At 39.3% G+C, this 20,699-nt stretch overlaps 1 protein-coding gene across 1 annotated transcript in view; it reads left to right on the plus strand.

Annotated features, from left to right (window-relative positions):
* The first annotated feature begins 215 nt into the window (after nt 1-215).
* Nucleotides 216-20,699, plus strand: part of PPP1R1C (protein phosphatase 1 regulatory inhibitor subunit 1C) — a 48,544-nt gene continuing 28,060 nt past the window's right edge. Inside the window, exons 1-3 of the mRNA XM_005519860.3 lie at nt 216-482; nt 2,851-2,911; nt 20,375-20,412. Coding sequence (XP_005519917.2) covers nt 234-482; nt 2,851-2,911; nt 20,375-20,412 — 348 coding nt within the window. The 5' untranslated portion in view covers nt 216-233. The remainder of the gene's footprint in view (nt 483-2,850; nt 2,912-20,374; nt 20,413-20,699) is intronic.

Consider the following 20,699-nt stretch of genomic DNA (forward strand, 5'->3'; position numbering starts at 1 on the left):
TATACGGTGGAGAGATCCTCTTTTTCAAATCCCAAGGCTCCAGGCCATGCAATGCTAGTATTGCATTTTCAATTAGCTTCTGAGTGAATGCTTGGCATATGTAGAAGTGAGCTGGTACACAATTAGCTTATTGTTCCTTTCAGCTTTCTGCTGAGAGGATCTGAAGGGCTGCTGAAGAGAGGGGAGAGTGGAGAAAAAAAAGGGAAATAGCCAAGCCAGTGGCATCTCTGTGGATGTGGCATAAGGGAGTTGCTCGGCTCCCGCAGATTCCCGTGCTAAGTCGGGAGTTACAGCTGTTACTGCGGAGCTCAGCCTGGCTGTGGGGACGGCGCCGGGGCAGAGGCACAGACCCAGTCTCCAGCTCCAGCCTCGCCTCTCGTCTGTCTCACCTCAGCACCACGATGGAGCCCAACAGCCCCAAAAAAATCCAGTTTGCTGTGCCCCTGTTTCAGAGCCAGATAGATCCCGAGGCAGCTGAACAGGTAAGGAAGATGAGTTTCCTCCACACTTTTAAGGGAATGGGGTAGGAATGGGGCAAGATGTGGGGGAGAACAAGTGACACTTGTGGCCTAAAGGCTTTTCTAGCTTATAGTAGTGAAACTGTAGATTAAATACTCTGGAGGTTATAGCCATGGTCGATGCACTTAAAGAGGAAGAAGGATATGTCCTCTAGCCAGAATAAGGCTTCTTCACCTTGAGTAGATTCGCTAGCATATATTTGTTGTGCCTTTTCTGTAACTGCACTTCTACCCTAATACTTACATTTGACATGAATACATTCAATGAATACATTCTCAACAGATCAAATGTAGTATATGTACATAAAGCAAAGCACAAAGGTGATAATAGGTACCTAACAGAAATATTGGGAAGAGGATATCTTATTTACCTTTCATTTTAACATGAGAAAATACAATTAATGTTTTGCACAACAGTCATCATTTCAGTTACTTTCTGTATTTCTCATTATTTTTTACAGTCTATAAGTCGTTTTTACCTGTCTGAAAAATATATACATGTGGAAATATGCCGTAGTTATGTCCTTGTTGGAATAATGTGTGTCCTATTTTAGGTTTTAACTCATTCCCAAAAGATACACATAATAATATATACATATATATACTGTACTGATAGATATAGATATAGATATAGATATAGATATAGATATAGATATAGATATAGATATAGATATAGATACAGATATAGATATAGATATAGATATAAGTAAAGATGTCTAAGGAGGAAAATATATCTATAACTGTGTACAGATATGTGTAGATGTGCCTAAAAAAGGTCACATGCAGTCTTGTGAGAAAACTGGATAAATCTTAATTAGGTGACCCAGTATATTTCTCTCTGTGCAAGTCCTTCTCAACATTTGCTTCTATTTGGGTACGTCTGATTTTAGATGATATCAGGGGAATAATATAACCTTGGAAGTTCCACACCATTATCTATGAAATTATTTGCACCTTTAGGACAGTTATCTGGTTCCCTGGATATTCAGACGTTGTGTCACTTAAAAGGCAGACACCTTTTCCAGAAAATGGTGAGTTGTGAGTGACCACTGAATGCAAAATATTAGAAGGGTGTAGAAAAGAATTGTTCCAGGTCCTCATTTTGTCCACAGGCACTTCTGAGCTGCAAGATGTCCGTACCTTACAGAACAGTTCTGCAATTAATTTGAGCAGGATGTGTTCTGGTATTTTTCTGAAATCTGTGAGAATCATAGGATTAAGATTTCCTGGAATTCCCATGGCTTTTGAAATGCTGTAGCCTGTTTTCTGCCTGGTATTTATGGGCAGTCTTTTTTTTTGTGTGTTGTGAGTTTGATTCCAAGTGCTATACAGTTTCACTGTGGGTGTGTGATGAAATTAGAATAGTAAATTCTACAGTCAGCTACAGTTACACTAATCTGGAATAAACCCATTAACCCTGATGATGTAATTTTCCACTTACACCTCTGAAAGCAAAATTTGAACCCAGCTAAATACAGATGTTGGCTTGGCAAATAAAAAAAGAACAAATGTACTGACATTGAGGTTTTGTGTCAGAATGGTTTTTAGCATAAATGCTCCTGGTCCCCCTCTTAAATTCAATAGAATATCAGGCCTGGAGGCTTTCGTGAAGCAATACAAAACACAAAGCTTTCAGTGCAAATGTGTGCATTATAGGAGGGTATTCCAATACCATACAGTTCAGCCACTGTTAATGGAACAAAAGTAGTTACCCAGATAAACTCTGAAGAATTCCATACAGTTCAGGACTATAATTGTCTGTAAAATCTGCTGTATGGGAAATACTCTTTTTAAGGTCTTAAATACTGAAGTATTTTTAGTTAAAGAACAGTAGTAACACCTCTGACAACAGTTTAGAAATATAAGTTCATTGGAAAATATTCCTCCAAAACTCTGAAATGCACTTGCAAAATATTATTAATTATTACTTGTGAGAGTTGTGGCAGTGGTAGGTACTTGCACATACAAGCTCACAAACTACGGCAAGCATCTTCCATGCAAAGCTAAATGTCAAATTTTAAGATGTGACTGATAGTTTTCAGCAATACATATCCAAAAACTTAGGTCAAGATGATTACAAATTCTTAAGGTATTTTGGACAGCTCACCCTGTGCTTTTGTTCTCCCTGAGCAAGCAGCAGCATGACCCTGATTGCTGTCAGACCAGACAAGCTGTCAGTAAGACGGTGAAGTGCTGCTGTTCTTTAAATAGTTTCCTTTCTGACTTTGCCTGGTCTATACTCTGGAGGACACCAGACAGATTTTTTGCTTTGCCTTGTGTGTGTGGCAATTGATGGGCCCTAGTTATTCTCCTTGGTTTGTATCTGTTACAGATCAGGAAAAGAAGGCCTACACCAGCATCGCTCGTCATCATGAATGAACACATGCCCCCAGGTGAGTGCTCACATACCTTCTAAACCACTGAACTTGTATACACAGGATTGGCTGCAGACTGCTTTCATTAACTACGTGATTTTAAAAATCCAGCATTAATTTTGTAGCTCTAAATGTCAAACAATGGATCTTAGGACTGTTTGAAGTGAACCCCATGTACATGGATAATTCCTGGCCTTCAGATAATGTCACTGATTTCACAATTTTATCCTCCATGTAAATCTTGGTTATATGTAGGAGAATTAATATAACCCAGTGCTTCCATCCACAAATATTTTCTTTCCCTGGGTGGAGACTTTGGGGACCCATGAATTCCAACCACTAGAGATACCAGGCTGGGTTCAGTGTTAATTCAACCCAAGGAGTTGTTTCTACAAACAGATCCTCTTACGGTTTCCTGATAAAATATATAATGTGTTTTTTCATTATTCTTTTTCAACTCTGAATACGTTATCTTCACCCAGGAGTCCCCACTGAAGATTCTCTGTGGGATGAGATTATTTGAGGTTGAGACATACTTTGTTATATAAATATGACTTCAGAAAGATTCATTAATAAGCTGTTTAGGGAGTGTTATAAACAAAAACCTCACCAAAATGGGGAAAATCCTCAATACGTAATCCATTGGAACACAGTGCCTACTTTATAACAAACTTTACCTTTGTTGTGCTCTGCAACCTTTTTTCCTGTCATATCTCTTAGTCATCTGAATCTTTTTTTAAATTTTTTTTGGAGAGTAGCTTTCTGTCCTGAGTTTCAGGTAGTTCAGCTCTCAAAAACGGTGCATGAAAGATCTGCTTTGAACTGACTTCCTTTACCTATATGGGATAATAATGGGATCTACACTGTCTGTGTTACTAGGACTTAATTTACAGCAAATTCACCTTGACTGGTAATTTCTTTTGCAATTCATTTTGTACACTTTGTACTGTCATATTTCCTTTTATAAACAGATACTTGGTACAATACCAAATCAAAACCAAACAAAGAATAAGAACTCTTTAATTTACAGGAAATTTTACTGTAAACAAAGTGGTGCATGTCTGTTATCACCTTTCCTGCAATGTTCATAATAAGTCTTTAAATAAATAATTTTTATTATGAGTCAAGATTGCTGCAAGTTTCAGCCAACTTCCATATATGCCCATGAGCTAGTATTTGTCTTCGCTTAATTAGATTTGTTTATTAAGATATTATTTATTCTTTCTAGCTACTGGGAACTAATATAAATGAATGTATTATTTGGCTTAATTATAACCTTGTCCTGTTTTTATATTTTCCATAAAGTCAGATAAAAATAAAAACTTTAAAAGCAGCTTCATTTTCCTGCCCTTCACCATGAGGTTCATGCAGATTTCCATAGGGTGTCATTTGCTTAATATGGGCAAGTTCTGAGCAGGGCGTGTGAAGGTAGCTCTGTAAACCTGCTGAATACAGGAGTGGAAAGCCAGGCTGGAAAGGCAGACAATAGGTTTACAATGAAGTGCAAATACTAAATAAAGCCCTTGTGGTCTTCATCTTGCAAGGTGCTGTACAGCTTCTGAGCTGGTTGTATGCCTTCAACTTTCAGAGCCAGCTAGTCCCAGGGCCTCCTGACACCTTGCTGATTAAACCCCTGATGCTGAATAAAATTTGTCTCCAAAAATAGTAAATTCATGACTGCAAATGGATGCAGTTAATAATAAAAAATGTATTTTTTAAAAAAAAGGTGTTAATTCCACACTCCAGAAAATTCCAACAAATTGCTTTAGAAGTCTGATTCCCTAGATCAGTGGGGAAACTGAGCAGCAGAGAATTCCAGTGATACTGACAGAGCCACCCTTTTTTGTTACAGTTGGGCTAAATGAGAGTCCTGTCCCTTGAATTTTACCCACTGAAGTGTTCCACTTCCTTTATTAGGAGCAAGGAGCTAGTGAAGGATATGATTCCAAGAGCTTGAAATGTGTATCCTAATGCAATTCTAAATGTTTGGATGCCCCTGTAAAGTTTACTCAAATTATCTAAACGTCTCTTTTTTTGAAAAACAGAGACAGGCATACTCTAACAATCAGATTTTTCTATAGCCCTCTGTTACAGCTGCTTCTGATTGCATCAGGGAAAAAAAAAAATAGCATTCTTGTGGTATTCTGGTGTTCTGGATGCACAGCCATCTGGAAACCAGACGGCAATAAAATGTGTTTGGACATTTAAGAACTTCATAATAAATTCAGCTTGAGTTCTTCTGTAAAAAGATCTAAAAGTTGTTTACTATTAAGTCTTCTTGTCCATCCCTGACACCTGGTACAGCTTTGATAGGGATACCTCTTCACCTATTTAGGTCAGGTCTATTGTGCTATAAAGTGAAGATGGAATATCTACTAAGCCTAAGTCATTTTAAACCAATGACAGCTACTCAAAAACTGTAAGAGTCTGCTTGACTACCTTGCTTCCAAGCAGACAGTGTTAGACCACACTGAAAGATTTAAAGGCAGGTGATAAATGTGACTACAGGAGCTCATATCCAGCCTGTAGCATCATTGACTCTCACATTTCCTCATGCTCACTCTGGTTGACATCATGTATAAATGCAATCAGAGTCAGCAAAAGAGAAATATGAGTTGCAGCAGCAACAGTGATTGCAGTGGACAATATGACCTTGTGAAGAAACAGCAATGGATAAACCCTTAACTCTAGCTGTAAGTTCTCTGTAAAGTGCTCTTAGATGGGTTGTGTAACGTCTGAGCAGAGAAACTAGTGCTAGCAAACTGAGACCTGAGTTATGAAGTCAAATCTATTGCACTTCGGTTGCCATCCATAGAGCTGTATTTTCTGAGCATCTGACATTTGATTTTGCAATATCAAGTCAGTTTGCTTTTATTTGAAGTGATAAGATCCTTTTACTACCTGGGAAGGCAAAGACAAGTATAAAGTGAGAGAACTACACAAATGGGCAGCATCTCATCCTGTGAGGGTGGTGCATGGGTTACTGGGGTAACCCACTCACATCCTGCTATAGCCACAGTTGCACTACCCCTGCCTTTCATAAAAGGAACATAAGCTCATGCTTACTTTTAAAATCACATTTAACTATTATACTACACAAGTGTTTAATCCAAAAATTGTTAAAGCTCCCCCGCTTCCCTTTTCCCTTGCAATATCCTTGGAGTCAACAGAAACTGAGTATCACCATCACAAGCAGCCTTTTCTGTGTATGCAGCACCCTCCTGTCTCCCTACCCAGTGTAGCAGAAAATATAGGAATATCATCTCTTATTAGCTGTAGTAAAAGTCTGAGCATGCTTTAAGCCAGCAGCAGCATATCATAATGCAACAGCTCAAGAAAAAGCTCATAGCAAAGTAGAGAACTGATAGCTGAGGGAAGAAAGCACGTCAGACCACAACTCAGGTTTAATACTATTAGGGCTCGCTTTGATCAGAAAACAATGCCAGCGTTCCTGTACAGACTGGCTTTGTCACAGAGCCAACACAACATCAAACAGTCTGGCTGGCAAAGGCTCTTCAAATTATGTCAAAGTGTTCAGTCTTCTTGAAGCATTAGAATATGGGTAAACATTAGGATAAACTGTATCTTAATTTTCTATGTATTTGCTGTTTCCAGCTCCCCTTTCTGCTTTGTTGCCTGTTTTGACTTCCTTGCTTGGAATGTAAATGTTACTCTGTGTTTAGAAATACAGATGCCTTTTTGTGCTTTGCAAATCTCATCTCAAAGCAGGAAGGATATATTATCACTGCAAAAGCAATACAAAACAGTATAGCACAGTACATCTGAGCTTACTGGATACTGGGCATCATAACTTGAAGAAAAGCAATCTGTACCTGTCTCCAAACAAGGAAGGTGCTTGTAGCTTGTGTTTGGGCATCAGCAGTTTTGCTTTCTCATTCCTAGCTGATTTTTGGTTATCCAGAAAGGATCCATGCCTTTCAGCTCACTGCCACTTCCCCAGAGCTCTGCTGAGATGCCTCATGGGCAGTCTCAGTATTCAGTGCAGTGGCAAACACCACAGCCAGATGAGTGGTGGGAGGAAAATCTGCCCTTACACCTTTGTCAATTCTATGACAACCCAAAGTAGTCGAGGTTTTAATGCTAAATTGGTTTTAGACGCTCCTGGACTTTCCCTGCACAATAAATCTCATTACCGCAGACAGATGTGCTTTTCTGCTGATGCAAACTGTAGCAGCACCACATTCCTGATGGGATTAATGTGAGTGGCTTTGCCCAGCATTAAGGTTTGTGACTAATATTGGCTGGATCATGCTTCTAGGTGAATGAATATGTTTGGTTTTATAGCTAATGATCACATATTTTTTTTCTTCCGAGACAAAATAAACTGAGCTCAAGAAAAGACCTACTTAGTAGGAGGCAGGTGTTTCTGAGCATTGTCAAGCAGTTCTGCTATACTTTCTCAGGGAAAAAGCCTCAGCAGAAAACTCTTGGTCTCAGAGTTCATGGAAACTGATATGTTTTTCAAACTATTAAGATTCTGGTAGGACATACTGCTTACTTTGGTCCAAGAAGTGGAGAGTGAGTAAACCAAATAACAGATGTTTTCAATTGCGAATTTAGGCTTCTAATGGGGTAATAGAACATTCAGAAAAGTAGTACATGAATAAAATCTGTCATTAACTGTATTTTTTTTTGTCAAGCTAGTTGGTCTTTCTATATGCTAAATGTATACGCTATTAAAATATTCTGTCTCTTTTTATATCGGTCCAGGAGTCTGTGGAGGTATTTCAATAAGGAATGAAAATCATTTGTGTTCCCTCACACCGGAGGATTGGTATAGCCCAGTGTACATTACCAATGGCACCAGGATGTTCAGAGATTAGGCACTTCTAGTCAAGGCAGTGAGGACCTTTGTGTTCTTTCAGCCTGTGCTGGAAAGGACTTTCTGACACGGTGGAACAAGGAAATATGTGAAGTAAACATTGCATAAGACCTGACAGGTGATAGGGGTTCCAGAACAGAGATGAAAGTGTCTGTGCTTGAAAATACCCTGCTATTTGCAGGATAATGTGACTGCAAATGTGCAGTGACAAACAGCATCCCTTTTTCTTACCTATGTACACTATGCTCACATGCTCACATTTGGGTTGCTCTGAATTTATTCCACAATTCAGGCCTACAGAATTCCCTGTGACAAGGCACAGCAAAAGTTCCTCACACATATGCAATGTGCTGAATACAGACCCCATGAAAATAAAAAGGAAAGCTCAAGGACTTAAAAGAAAAAACTGTCAAGAACCTGTGCTTGAGCTGATCTTTATTCAGCCTAGAAAGGACAACTCACACTCTCCAAAAAAGAAACAATGAATTTAAAAAAAAAATAAATTTTTCATCATTCATGAAAACATTGCATTTCATGAAGATGCTTCATTTTCATGAGAAGGGTGAGGACTTTATATGTCACTGTCATCACTTGTCAGAAGAGTTGTCCAGCTCCCTGCAGAGAGGTAAGGACAGCAGGCTGGAGGACAAGGCCTGAGTTGGTTGGGATGTAGTGAGCTCTGCCTAGGCTGAGGGTTATCACCAAAGCAGCCAGCTAAATGTTCACAATTTTTGCTGTCCTGAACACAGTAATTCACAAAAAAAACATTCCCTGTGAATATTTTAGCAATTGTGTAAACCACATTTTACAGTAGGAAGCATGTACTATTTCATATAGAGCCCAAACAGAGTCTGGACTGTCTCTCTAGTCAGTAAGCAGTGAAGGGTCTGACAGCTACACAGAGACAGTAAAAACAAAAAGCTATCATGCATGTTCTGGTCAATATTCACTTATTTTACTGAATTTTTCATGTTTATTTATCCATGCTTGCTTCATTTTCAGTGTTTATTGATTTTACATGACCCATATGAACTTTTAGTTTCTCCTAGTCGGCTGAAGCGAGTAAATTTAGTCACAACAAGAATGATTCTCTCCTATTCACTAGAGCCTGGGTGAGATGGGGCAGGCCAGGGTGCAAATACTGCCTAAGAAAGTTCTGGAGAATGGAAATAGAGGTTGGATATTCACAACCAGGGCTCGGATTTGCACCTGAATCAGAGAAGTGGTGCAGCTGAGAGGGCATGAAGCCAAAACCCCAAAAGCTTGACTTGCTCCCAGTACGGATGGAATTGCATTAATCCATTACTCTAGGTTCCAGCCTAGAATACCCAAGAAATGAACTGAAATATTTGTTTATTTACCAGTGCAGCTAAACTCCTAATGTGTACCATGATTTCACTTGTTCCTCCCGCTCCCTGCCTCCCACTGGTTTTGTGTTGGAAGGGTCAATGTCCGTGGAACTATCTGAAAGTGAACGTGGTATTTTTAGAGGCTGAACCTTGGACTCTTCATCTGTTTTCCTTGTTCCTTATACAAAAGCACCATAGAAACAGCCTTCTTCCACCCCAGGAGATTATTTGCAAATTATTTTTAATATACATGGCTTCACGTTACAGCTCTCCAGCTGCTTGATCATTCAGCGTCAGGCCTGATAAGCTTTTGGAATGTTTACATTTGTTATCACCTCTGTGTATACAGCACACAGAGCCCTGCCGTGGGTAGGGAGCAGCAGTGGGCATGGCTGCCTGACCTGGTGGGGAAGTCAGCGGGACAGATTCTAAATTTATTGCATTCATAAGGCTTAATATTTTGCTAGAGGAGCTCTTAAAAGATTTGCACTGTGCCAAACACTTATGGACCCCATGTAGTTTCACTGAGAATTCGGAATAGATGGTAGTTTTCTAGTTAAAAAATGAAGTGCCTAGGTGTAATTACTTCTTATAGTCAAAGAACTTAAGCTATATTTAATACAACTACATGGACATACAATTTGGGATGTTGATGGCATTTAAAAAAAAGAATTTGGATCAAAATATGTCTAGTTTAGCCTGTGGCAAAGATTCTGTTTGTATTGAAGGGGAGGGGTGTTAAAAAGCAAAAAAATTCAGAGAATATTTGAAATTAAGTCTGTTTAAACATTATAAGAAAAAAAAAATTAAATAAGAATGTCAAGATAGTTTGTTTTGAGATTATGTTTAAGTCAAACTTCAATAATATGCTAATACTGATATTTTCAATATATTTTTTTAGTTTACATCAGGTAATAAACTAAAATCCATTAATAGATGTTTCAGCCTTGCTGAGGGGAAAAGAATGCAACACAGGGTTTTTCTGACCTCTGCTATTTAGTACTTAATGCAGCACTCATTTACCATGGTGACGTGTGCGGAATAAATAGATAATGCAGATAGATGAGAGAGAATCCAGCTTTTAGCACTAACCTCATTATGTTCAGAATATTGGGAAGGGGTTGCACTTAAAGCATCAATCAAGGTAGCCCATTTATTGAGCTTTAAGAGACAAAATTTAACTCTTTATATGGCATAACAGAAGTTAAAACTTCAAAATAAATGAGAAGTGGGAATTTAATGAATCTGGACCTAAAGCTAGCGGAGACTAAACAAATGGAACATATCAGTCCAGAAAGATTTTGCCAACTACAGAACATTGCAGAAATTCAGTGAGAGTGCAGGGAGCTGCAGAGCTTAGCTTTGCTTTCCTGTGCGTCTGAGCTGCCTGTGTCATCAGCTGGTGGAAACAAGATCAGATGGACCACTTGAGTCTCTTTTTACAGTAACCAAAGCAGTTCTGGGGTAGAATTAAGCTTTATGTCTATTGAAAGGAGTTCTGTTTTGTCCTTCTCCCCTTCAAAATGTTACTCCTGTGCCTGTATCCCTGTATCTAAAATCACTTCTGATTTTTTTCTCGAATGTCTTTACTGAAGGATCAAGAAACTATCAGAGTAGCAGAATGAAGCACAGTGACGTGCTCCTTCTGTTCATGTTTTTCCTGGGATCCCCAGCATGCAGATGTCCCACAGAGAACTGATGTCGTGGTATTATACATCTTGTGGAACCAAACTGCACTAACAGAGTCAGCGGTGTTAAGTAGATGAAGGTGCATTGTAAAGGTTCTGTTTTTTAGCTGAGGCTGTGTTCTTCATTCTGATAAGACAAACAGAAAGTCACACAGAAAATAAATGTGAGCAAGGCAGATTGAAAGCTCAATACAGCAGTGAGCTCTATTGCACTCTACAATATGGTTTGTTCTGATACCTGGACATCCTGGACATAACCTAAACATGACTGCACTGAGCCTCCACCGCTCAATGGCAGGTAGTGATGGTATTCCCTTCAAGCCTTTCTGAAGTTCATAGCTGTTCACAGGTACTGGTAGAAAGCAAACATTTGGATGAAGATGTCCTGCTCTTTCCTTGGCCACCTCCACAGAGTAGCTGCTCTGGGATCAGCTGAAGTGCTTGTTCTGCCTTTTCCCTTTTGTATTAGGATCTGCAGGACAGCTGCAGAATCAGGGAGCCATTTAACCGAAAAGCCCAATTTATTTGAAAGTAACATGTTTGTGTTACTAAGTGCTAGTTTGTATCCTTTTCTCTTCCAAGTAGAATTGTACTGATGAGCTGAAGGGAAGGGGGGCTAGCAGGAGGGGACGGGAAACAGGGGATGGGGAGAAAAAAGTTTTCCTTTTAAAATATTGTGACCTGGAAGATTTTTTGATCCTGACCAATATTAGGTTTTTACTGTCTGTTTTTGAAAAGTGGTCAGCAAGCAGGCTGCTACTGTTAAGAGGTGTGCTTTCAAGCCTCCTGGAATGCTGGTGCTGGTGTGTGACTGAGGCTTTATTGTGTACAGCACATCCCAAAGGAGCATGTGGCTCATTCCAAAGGAATCACAGCAAGGTGTTTCTGATTGTGACAGTACAGATGGAGATGTATAAAACAAAAGCCATGATCCCCTCTGTCTCTGGTATGCAGGAAGGCTAGTAGAAATTCTGAAAAACGCCTTTGGAAATTACAGCTGAGTTATTCTGAGCTAACAATGATTGCCCTGGGCTGTTCCAGCCCACCTAGTTGTGCTTAAGGCAAGAATGAGACTGTGGAACCTGGTTTTGCTGACTCTTCGAAAGCTTGGGAAACCCAACAGTGGCTTTACAAAACTGATATTTGCATCTTCTTTTTCGTAAAAAGGGGTCCTAACTCCCAAGAAGAACTATTATTAGTAGGCGGCTTGATTCCCGCGTAAGATGATACTTGTGCGTGAGGAGCTCTCTGCATGTGCATTCTGACCACAAGCAAGCCACAAACAGCTGGCCAGGACTAGCTTTACAAAGCATTCTTACTGAAATCCTTGAGGCATTATTCCAAAAGGAAGGAAATTGCTAAGGCAGCAAAAACTAATCACTGGCTAAGGAAAAATTTTATTGTTTTGTATGTTTTCTTCTCCCACGGCAAATGTCGCTTTCCAGAATGTACAAACACCTTCAGATAGGATACAATTTAAATGGTTTTATGAGCTATAGCATGCTAAGAAATGTTTGGCTGGGTTTGTTTTTTTGTTTTTGGTTTTTTTTTTGTTTTGGCTGCTGCTGCTGCTGGTTTTTATTTTAGAACTTAAAATATTTCTACAGCTCCCAGCCAAGAAAGGAACCACTGACAGTGATGGCATTTGCAGCTGTAATTTGCAAAGATTGTGATCAGCAGGTCAGTTCTGAGCCATTTTCCATCGCAGCTGATTCCTGCACATGAAATTATTAGAAAATGGGTTAAAAAATTTATCCTGGGATTTGCTAGCACTGTTTTCCTGGTAATCATGGATTTTACTTCATGATCTTTGCCTCAGTATTGTATTCAGATCTTCAGCCTCTTCAGTCATTTGAACACAAACTGAACCTTAAGCAATCAAGCAGGTGGAAAGTGGCACTTCAGTAATACTCTCCAGTGTTACTGATGGACTCACACCCCTGGGCAGCTGTCTGCTCAAGTTACTTGTCTTCCTTCTCTACTCGAGAGTACTTGATGGCACGGTAAAGTCTTTTCACAAACTAACATTGTTACGACTTCATCAATGTACAATGATTGCAATAATTGCAAGCTGCTTGGGAAGTTGTTTGAGTACGAGCCTTGGGTGCATTTGGTTAAACAGTAGCAATCACTAGCAAAAATTTAGTATTCTGGCAGTTAGTTTAACTTGGGGACACCCGTTGCAGACTCATGTTCCTGCTTTTTGAATCTGTTTCTCTGAGTATTTGCTGGCAGCTTCTCGACAGCTCTGGCCTTCCTCTAACCTCTCAAAACCCTTTTTTGTCTCCACTGCTCTCTTATTTCCTTCGTGTGAATCTTGTCTTTCACTGCCAGGTTTCAGGCCAGGTGAGAGTGTGCCATGAGTGTGGAAACTGCCCTTGGTCCATGCAGCAGAGATTAAATCTTTATTGAGGTCTGTCATGTCAGAATAGCCCCTATGTCAAGGTGAGGTGAGTTCTCCTTCTACACAGCTGGACAACTTTGAGACTACATTTTGTGATTTAGGTCTGTTTTGTAGTCTTTTTCCTTTGCCTTGTTCTGTATGTCTGTGAAAGTCTAATTATCTAAGGTTTCCTTGTAGTTTAGTTTGGCCCTCCAGCGCTGCCTGGGGCACCCAGAAATGATGGTTGTCCAGTTCCCTTCTGGTTCATGCCAGAAAATAACTATCATCCTGGTTAACATTTATTTGCTGCAAGAATAAGGGATTTTTTTTCTAGTGTGTATTTCAATCTAAATGGGATATTTTTAATCATTCTAAGTAGCTGTGCAAAAAATGGTCATATGTAGACTATCATGTATCTTTTAAATCTTATCTCACTCATTTTTAGACCTGAGTTTACCAACAGCTTTCCCAATAGACCAAGGATTTTAAATTTCACATCAGTAATCCCAGCAGTTTTCTTTTTTGTCTCATTAATTTTTACCTATTTGAAAGTATTAACCTTTTCCTTCAATGGTGCAGTGAATATTGATATGATTATTATTACTTACTTTAGATAATGAGCAAGAGTTTTGACTAAGAGGCAGTTTTTGTACAGCTGAAGTTCTTTCCCTGTTGCACTAACTCTAGAACTAGTTTATTAAATGAGAAAGCATTTTGCCTTTTTTCTCTTTTTGTTTTTTTCTTTCATTTTAACCAATTTATGCTGTATATATAGGATAAAATACCAACTTTCAAGTCAAAGACAAAACTTGCTGTTGCATACAGCCTAATAAAGTCAGAGATAAAATGATTGTCCTCCCCTTCTCTCCAACATTCCATTTTGCCCAGTTTGTTTAGCTGGTGCAGGATTTGCACTGAGCTGTGTTGAACTCCTGTGGGGCTCATTTTGCCTGTAACATCACTTAGCTCCCCTCAACACCCAGCGGAACCAGGCACTGGTGAACTCCTCTTTGCCAAGGGTCACACCATAGCAGACACCCCAGATTTCTGACTGAGCCTAACTCTGGCATGCTGGAAACAGAAAGCAGTGCTTTGCTGTTAAATAAGTGGTATCTCTTTGGAATGAAATAAATTTCAGGGAGCTTTGAAGCAATGTGGAGGCAAACCCATATGCAGAGCTTCTGCCCACAGTGACCCCCTGTGGTCCTGCCAGAGGTTCCTCCCTGCTCTGGTGCCAGGAGTCCACACTGGTCAGCTGAAAATTACATGAAAAGTTTAGCTCAGAGTGGTAATTAAGTCAGAGATTTTTGTTTGGTCCAGAACATGTCTGATTTGAGAGATCAAAATAAAAAATAAAGTACTTATCTCCTCCTGGTTAATCTTATTTAGTCATTCTTCAGAAGCTGTCTCCATTTTCTTCACTAAAGAGGGGTTTGTGCTGCTTAGAAAGCAACTAGAAGAAAATATCTTCAAGGCTAGCATTGTTTATATTGTGAATTAAAGCTAATCTTTACATTAGTTGTCCAAACAGAATGCTTATTTCCTGTGTGTGTCTCTCTGGGAAGACCTGCCAGCTCTGGAATTGTCCCCATGTCATAGATCCAGGACTTCACATCAGGAACTCTGTTCCCACTGCCTTGCTCTCCTGACCCTCTCTCACGGAGCAGGACAGAGCCTCTTGTGTTTCAGAAAAAGAAAATTCTGCATGGAGCTATCCTTTTCATGACAGGTTTTTCCACAAAACCTGTTTTATATCCGCTCATTCAAAGCCAGGACAGTATCAGACTAAAGCCTTACAGAGCTGGCAGCAGCAACTGGAAGACCACAAAGTCAGGCAGAAATGCAATACATTTATATGTATATATAATACAAGAGGCAGAAAACTTAGTCCTTTTTTAAGAAAGTAGAAAATAATTAAATTTTAATTTTCTTTCAAAATGTATTTTGAGAAGCTATATTTGATTTATGGCACTTATTTAGAATTTGTCTTATATCAATATTTATCATGTATTTTAAGGGGGGAGAATGAAATTTTGGAACAAAATGCTGAGAAGAGGGATGATTTTTGTGTTTGTTATAATAATTCATGATTGCTCTGTGGTAAGGCTGCAGACCTGATTCATCACTCTTGTATTCTAGTTTAATGCCAGTGAAATGAGACTGATTTCCATGAGTCTGGCATGGAGCTGGAATAACAAGGTGGTGAATCAGGCACTATAATTCCCTTCTGAGAATCATGTGATGTAAACAAATACATTCAGATTCACATTTGAGGTTTGTAATGTCTCCAGGTTCTTCCAAAGCAGATTATGTTTACCAGAATGCAAGATTTAAAGAAATTTTGATCTATGTAGTTTGTGAAAGGTGGTTTTATTTCATATTCTTATGTCTGTGGAGTTTAAAGTGGCTCCATAGATACTGTCTGCACGATCAGAGATGTTTGGATCAGATGCTGCTGTGTGCATCAGGAAGAAAGGATGATTATTTTTTTCATTTAGTGGCTGACTTTTAGCACATTTAGGAAGGATTTGGTCTAACAAAGGAGATTGCTGCCCCCTCTCTCAGTACCAGTAATGGCTACTTGAATATTGAAGGTGGGAAATACAGGGTTGTTTAAATAACTGATTTACCTGGGGGAAAAAAAATTTAAGTGTCCAAAGAGCAGGTTCACTTGGCCTGTAGTATTTTAATGAAGTACAAAGGGCTGGTTACAGGCAGGATCTAGCTGGGAAAAGCTGTGCTATGATCTCTGAGACAGAGGGAAGAGAGGTCCCTTGGTGACAGCGCTGTCAGCACGGTGTGGGACCTTCCCCAAACTACACACCTGAGCTGCAAGCGCCTGATAGGGTAGACAGGCAGGCAAATGCCTCTGTATATAGCAAATTCCTCTCTGCCCTATGTTTTCATTAATGCTTGCTGTACAAATCTTGTTCTTAGTGCTCCCTCAAGGGCCAGGCAGTAATTTAGATGCTGATTAGTGAGCGAGATGCAGCAGCACCACAGCGCACACTCTCTCCTGTCAGCACTTGACTGAGGAGGGGAGCAGAGCTCCCAGCTACGCCTGCCACAGCAGCTGCATTCGGGAGTCTAATGAGGTGTTCCTGCAATGGGAATATTTCCAGAAACATATACTCACTCCAGGAGGGCTTACCAGGATATCTCTTTGTAATTAAATGTAATGACATCTAAACCCATAGTCGAGTTTTCATTGATAAACACTGGCAAATAAAAACCAGCAAGCGACAACCAAACAATTAACTATGTAAGCATTCTTTATGATGGCCTTTTCTGAATTTTTTTTTCCCTTTTCCTACCCCAGTGGTTTAGTAAAAAGCAATGAGATGCTCTGTGGCAATGTGTAGCTAGGACTCTGGCAAAAAGAAAACATTAAATACTTTTTGATCTTGCTATGTTTTCTAGGAGAAAGAAAAAGTAGTTGTGATAACAAAAAAACCAAATATTGTGTTAGTCAACTTCTAAATCAGAGTTCAATAAGCTTGTTTTACAAATACCAATGGCTAATACAGATGGTGGTGGTCAAACACCAGTGAGGTAAACTGGTAGATCAAAAATATTTATTTTTATTTTATTTACAGAGAAATTGAAATGTGAAATGACTGAAAAATAATTTTCAGATATTTTCCTCTTTTTCTGCCACTAAATGGCAGAAAAATGAAGAGTATTTTCTGGATTTAGTTTCTAAAATTGCCTGAGTCCAAACCTATCAACCCCCTGTGATTTTTATCTGCTCGGCTGTGTTTTCCCAAGGAAAATTCTAAACTCTCTACAAGAAGCTTTCTCCAGCAATTATACCAGTCTCTTACTGAGCCTCTCTTGTGTAAAAACTGGCCTCTGACCTGTTCTGTTTCTCCAGTGCCTGACTGAAACCCTGCAGGAAAAGCTTTTACTTGCTCTTGCCGAGGGGAAAGCAAGCAGGGTACTTAGCAGGATGAGATAAGCCTTTGCTGGATGAGACCACTGCAGAGCCCATGGGTGATATCAGAGGCCAGCTCCTTTAAAACAGGTCACCTCTTGCCCTGCATGGCTGTTCCAAGTGCATTAACATTATCCAGGGGGAGAAGCAAGGCAGATGAATTTTGATCTCGCTCTAAAACGACCACAAAGCTTCCCCCAGCACAGACATGATGCTTGCACAGCAGTGGAGATCCGTGGAAGGAGTGATCTGCAGCACCAAGCAGATTTCATTCCAGCTACAATCAGCCTCCTTCCTCTGGGTTCTTCTCTGCCTTCAAATAAGGGCACCCTTGGGGGTTCTCAGCTTATTAGAGCAGCTCGGCTGGGAGTGTGTGCCAGTTCAATTCAAGGAGCTCTGCTAACAGCCGTGTTCGGGAGAGCCCCCCTGGTGCTTCTGCCACCCATTTCAGCAATATAGCCGGGCCAGGTCTTGCAGGTTTCCCTGCAAGTGGGTGGGATTTTGCCCCGGGTAAAGGCCAAAGCTTAGAACTCCCATTCTGAAAGGGGTCTGTGCAGGCAGATGGGCTCTCAGAAGTGACTCTCCTTAAAAAAAGTGAAGTCTTTGTTTCAGAGTCTGCACATATCTTTATTGATGGGAATACCCTTTAGACTGAACCCTTCATTGCATATTTATTTATCTGAGGATACAGAATAAAAGCCTTAATTTGCCAGGTGATGCTCCGGCCTACATGAGGTAAGGATCACACTAGGCTCAAACATTATTCACCCAGCACAAAGGAAAGTCTTCAACTGCTTTTTCCTCAGCATGGGTCTAAAGAAGTCTCTAAACAAAGCTCCAGTGTTGTTTTTACAAATGTCACTTGGGTATGTACAAACCCATTCTCAGGTCCTCATATGATTACTATTACGCCTCTCTAAAACAAAACCACAAAAACTGTCAAGAAATTACTTGAGTGATTAGATTCCTGTTAGTAATTAAAGCAGCCTAGAATAAGTTAAACTGGAAAAAAGCCGTATGTTGAGATTTGGAATACAATACAGCTATATTGTGTTCTGTGAACAATGTTATGGTCTGTGAGGAAGGAAAATGGAATATATTTTTCTTCCCTTCTGGCTCCAAAAAGAGAACAAATCTGTAGGGAGAAGTTTCCTACTGAGAGCTAGGGGTTTGATCCATATATAAGAGAAACAGCTGATCTCTTCACATTCTCCATGATATAATTGCTAAGTTATAAACATGAAAAATGAATTTCTCATTCTGTATAACTATGATTTTATTTTTTTTTTGTGAGCACTCCTGCCTGCTTAGTAGTCAATGAGAACTAAAGGATGTTGACAAACCAGAGATTTTATTCTTCACAGTGAATCAAGTGATATCGCATTCTGATATTTGTGATTTAGTTTCTGATTATTTCCTGACCCTTCTTAAGATGAATTTATGCTCTAAGAGTTCACTAAAGAAATTCAGTTTGTAATTGTCAATGGATTTGAGAGGGATTAGAGGGTGGGAGATGCATGGCTTGCTTGACTTCCACTGGTAGAAATATCTGATGACGTTTTTTCTTACCTTATACCTTCATTCTCACAGCAAAATCTCTTGTCATGGAGATTTTCTACGTGATCTCTTGATGCCAGTACTGGCCTTTTGCAGGGAGAGCATTAATTCTTACTTTCATAAGTAAGAATAAAAAATAAAAAAAATTTACAATGTTGCCACATTGATGTCTTGGTATGCAACCAGTAAGAAAGTCTGCAAGCACATAAATAAGCACTCATTTAGCCAGCCTGACTTCATACCCCAAAGTGTTTTATGGATTTGAATAGACATTTCTATACTGAAATAGACACTGCTATACATATTTACAGGTAGGGAAATCCAGGAGGAGATCAGTGACCTTACCAAAGTTCACTCAAATGTCAATGGCAGGAAACTGGCCTTTTGATTGTCTTGTATAATTCTGTATCTGTGGGATCATGCTTTAGTAATCAGTGCTGTTTTCAACTACTCTTTTTAACCCTGAGCATGAGTGATATTAATATCTTTCAGAGAGAGGTAATGGGAAATACTTACATTGAAAAACCTGGTAATTCAATTAACACTTGCAAGATGCACAGAGCCAATGGTCAAGAATGCAATAGCAAATGTGATCAATCCAGCTGCATGGACTGGCTCATCCCGCCCCCCCACAGCACACCACAAGCAGCCAATATCTAGAGAATAAGTCAGATTAAATGATATTACCTAGACCTAATTCTTTGCTCAGACCTATGTTTACAGATCTGTCACACCTCAGTGAAAATTACACACTGGTATCTGCAAGTGGAAAATTTTAGAAGGCCCATTGCAACGGTGAGAGATTGATGTCTATGTTTTTAATGACATTTTATTTTAGAGCTCCAAACTTCTGCATATCAAATATCCTGCATTATCTCTGTCAAATATTTGTGAAATCATCAGCAGAAGACAGATACTTTCTGGCCGTTAACCACATGAAGGCAACAGCAGCAAAATAATTTCGCTCATACAAAAATTGGTTATGTGCCATGGTCAGAAAAAACCTTGAGCCTTCCTTGTGTCATACAATCTTACTTAGTTGTTCATACAGATTCTCAGAGGCACTTATTTTTATTAGAAATCTCAAATTTTGCCAATTCTGCCATACAATCTAAAGCAAATTAAGGCATCAAAAGTAAGAAGCTTCAGGAAAAATTTCAGTCTGGTAATGACATGAAATTTCTAAGGTTAAGCTGGCTCTTTGTAAAACTTTGTTTTGTTAAATTTGGATATTACCCTGAGGCAGTCTTCAGTGCCAGCGTTGGTATATTAATAACTAAGGTGAGGTTCTTGTTATTGAGTGCAGTAGAACCCTTTGTGAGTGTGCTTCACACCATTTGGTAACCAGGCATTTTCTGACCACAGAAGAAAGCTCATTCCATGGGCAAAGCAGCCCTGACAGCCCCACTTGCAGTGCAGAGCCCTGCTGCCAGCCAGGACAAAGGACCTGCTGCTGAAGGAACTCCACTGCTCACTGTTATTCACAGGCAAAAATGGGAGTTAAGTGCTTCAGATGCAGTGCTTATGTCTAAATGCTAATCAGGGCCTCTGGCTTTCTGAGACACACAAATGAGAAAGAAAAGCTGTAAATAAGAAGGTTAATTTCTTATTTACAGCAGTGCTGTAGGTTCATGGCAGAGCTACAAGTGTTAGCACCAACTCTTCAGAAGAGTTTCAGAAGAAACTCTTCTGAATTAACTTTTCTCTTTTCATATGTTTTTCTCTAGAAAAAGATGAGAAGAGAACAAACATCTCACAGGCAGAGGTAAGTGATTTTATTATTTTAAAACATATATTTATTATTATTATTATTATTATTATTATTATTATTATTATTATTATTATTATTATTATTATTATTATTATGTTTGTTTGTTTGTTTGTTTTTGAAACATATTTATTTCTATTGTTAAAAACTCTTTGAAACTCACTGATTCATCCAGGCTGATACTTTTATTTACATTGCCATACCACCTGCAGTAACAGAGCCTTTTAAGAACCATCACTTCCAAAGCAGGGCTGTGTAAAGTTGTGTTGTGTGTTCTGCCAGCT

The sequence above is a fragment of the Pseudopodoces humilis genome, chromosome 8 (genome assembly GCF_049639895.1).
Source record: "Pseudopodoces humilis isolate 2021_Gansu_Grassland_sample_001 chromosome 8, ASM4963989v1, whole genome shotgun sequence".
NCBI classification, from domain to species: domain Eukaryota; kingdom Metazoa; phylum Chordata; class Aves; order Passeriformes; family Paridae; genus Pseudopodoces; species Pseudopodoces humilis.